The following is a 2,526-nucleotide window of genomic DNA, read 5'->3' on the forward strand; positions in this document are numbered from 1 at the left end:
AGAAGTCCCAATGAAGTGGAAATTTGTTTACGGTAAGGAAGGAAAAGAGGAACACCCAAATCCTGCCTATGCTGCCCTTCTATCCTGTGCTCTATCCTAGCGTTTCCTACGGCAGCTTTGTTTACTGTAGTGCATAACCTGTGATGGGCTCACGGCCGGGGCATCCAACCCACCCTCTTGAGGGACAGCTTGCTTGGACATTCTAGTGCATGTGACCAACCTGCTTCTACTGCCTCAATGTGTGCGCCACTGTTATTAAGAGTTTTGCCATTTGCTTTAGGGGAATCCAAGCACCTCATGTGCTGGGGTTGAGTGTTGGCATAGTTCTGCACTGCCCTAGTATGAGTCCCACTACACACCAGCACACAGATTTCATGATCAGGATTGCAAGCTCCCTCCTCCCTTGGGACCAGTCAGTGATAAATACATCCTCTGCTCTTGAAGCCATGCTGATAGCAGAGAAGGCACTCCTCTAGCCCACCTAGAAGTTCCTTTAAGGCAGCACTGGGCACATCAAAACCATTTCACTAAAATCAGTGGCAATTTCTCCCATATGCTTTTTTAGGGRGCTGGCTGAGAAGCCACAGAAGCCTTGCACCTGGAAATAGCAAACAGTTTGCTGTAATGCCAACAGGAACCACAGCTGAAGAGAAACAGGGGCACAAAGGAAAACAAAGTCCTCATGCTTCTTTGCTACCCCAGGTAATCATGCACGCAGAACTAGGTGACCATAACCTGGAAGTTGTTGGCTCCTTCTTAATAGTATTAAATACCCCTAACTTCTGCTGATAAATAGATGTTAAAGGCATTTAGCATCCTATAGGGTCAGGCCTATTGGCAGACAGCTGATGGAAAGACTATGCACAAGGAGGACAGAGAAGAAGGGAAAGAAATGGGAGTGGAGAGGGGGTAGGATCGCCCTGAGTTTTATCCTCTACAAGTCAGTGGTTTTAACCATCAAGCACTGAAGGAGTTAAGCACTAAAGCACAGACACTTAATCAGCTTTCCCCCTTCCTTTCACATGTGATTGGAATGAAGCTGCACTGAAGCAGCCCAAAGGGCTTATAACAGCTCAATTTCGCAGCCTTCAGTTTTAATCCCCATCACCCAGCCTAAGCAGCATGGTAGTGCTGAGGCTGCTACTCCACAGCAGTCCGAGCACCTGGATGATGATCTTCCTCCTCCTCTTCTTCCTCCTCCTCTGCAGCCTGCAGGTGGCTGGAGAGCTCCTGGATCACAGCAGCCCTACCAATCTGGTCATTTCTCCTCTTCTCCATAATCAGATCCTCTAGGCTCTGAAACTCCAGCGTGTGGCTGCGCTTGTCACCCAGCCGGATCTGCAATCGGTAGGGCTGCTTGCCTATGCGCAGCTCCCCGCCGATTTTAAATTCCCGCTTGCCATACCGGCACCAAGCAGCAAAACACTCCGAGTTTCTCCAGCTCAAGTCCCGATCCTTGCAGCCCACCTGCTCCAGGGCGTTGCGCACCACAGTGGCTGGGCTCAGGGGTTTGTAGCGGTACAGCCGGTTGGCAATGCGGCCCCGTCTGCCCTGGCTGGCATCAGTCAGGAAGCTGTTCACTACCTCCAGCCTGTGCAGGTGCACAACTTGAAAATCCCCAACRTAGACTACCCAGTGCGGATACTGGGCCTGGCACACAAACTCCACCAAGTCACCCGGTTTGCATCTATTCAACAGGTTCTCTGGTGTATAGGTGCTCAGGTGCCCCCCACCTCCTTCATCACCCTCCTCTGGTAGTGTATCCTCCTCGGAAAAGCTCTTCCGGTAGATGCACTCGTCCCGGTAATAGACGGAGCACTCCACCTCATGCAGCTGGGGATCGTACGGCTGCAAGGCAGGATGCTCGCCTCCCAGATCGTGCACCGAATCCTGCTGCTGCTCCAGCTCATCGTCGTCATTTGAGAAGATGTAAGACACCCCGATCCTGGGCCCCTCATCTCTGTCCATACCTGTCGGGTCAGCCGTGGGAACTTCCTTGTAGTTCAAATGGGTCAGCTTCTCCACCTGGTTCCCCATGCCCGCTGCAATGACAAACAACGGGGCCATGAAGGCTGGGAAGGTGGCAAGAGAGGCAGAGGGAGGCACGCAGCGGTGACCCAGGGTGTCTGCGGGGGTGTAGAGGGAACAGAAGAGAGGAGGGAGGAGGGTGAGGAGGAAGGTGAGGCAGCACTGCCACCTGTTAGCCGGCAGGAAGGATGAAAAGGAAGGTGCGGAAGCAGGCAGGAGAGGGGGCAGGTACCGTGTCGGGCACTGTACCCCCCTCTCCTCCTCCCCCCAGCCTCGGGGTCCAAGTCGGTGGCGGCGGAGTTGCGCGCTCCCCCACCCACCGGGCCGCCGGCCAGGTGCGCCTCCTTCCTCCCCTCCTCCTCCTCCTCCCCCGTCGCCTGCAAACTTACCCGGCGGGGAAGGCTGCGCGGCGCCGGGAGCGGCTTTAGGACGAGCTGGCGGCGGCCAGGGGGCTGCCGGGGCTGAGCGCGGAGCGCGGCTGGCGCATGGTCCCCCCGG

The 2,526-nt window shown here is 55.3% G+C and overlaps 1 protein-coding gene across 2 annotated transcripts in view; it reads right to left on the reverse strand.

The window, feature by feature from the left end:
* Window positions 1-6: 6 nt before the first annotated feature.
* LRATD2 (LRAT domain containing 2) overlaps window positions 7-2,526 on the reverse strand; it is a 2,944-nt gene continuing 424 nt past the window's right edge. The window contains exons 1-2 of one of the 2 annotated variants that reach the window (XM_085317018.1): window positions 2,418-2,514; window positions 7-2,042 (exon numbers count right to left, since the gene is read on the reverse strand). In XM_085317018.1, coding sequence (XP_085173144.1) covers window positions 1,141-2,037 — 897 coding nt within the window. In that variant the 5' untranslated portion in view covers window positions 2,038-2,042; window positions 2,418-2,514 and the 3' untranslated portion in view covers window positions 7-1,140. Of the gene's footprint in view, window positions 2,043-2,417; window positions 2,515-2,526 lie in introns of those variants that run through there. The other variant, XM_085317095.1, reaches the window with a different exon arrangement.

This window comes from Rhea americana, unplaced genomic scaffold (assembly GCF_003343005.1).
Source record: "Rhea americana isolate MKP2758 unplaced genomic scaffold, rheAme1 scaffold_0, whole genome shotgun sequence".
NCBI lineage: Eukaryota > Metazoa > Chordata > Aves > Rheiformes > Rheidae > Rhea > Rhea americana.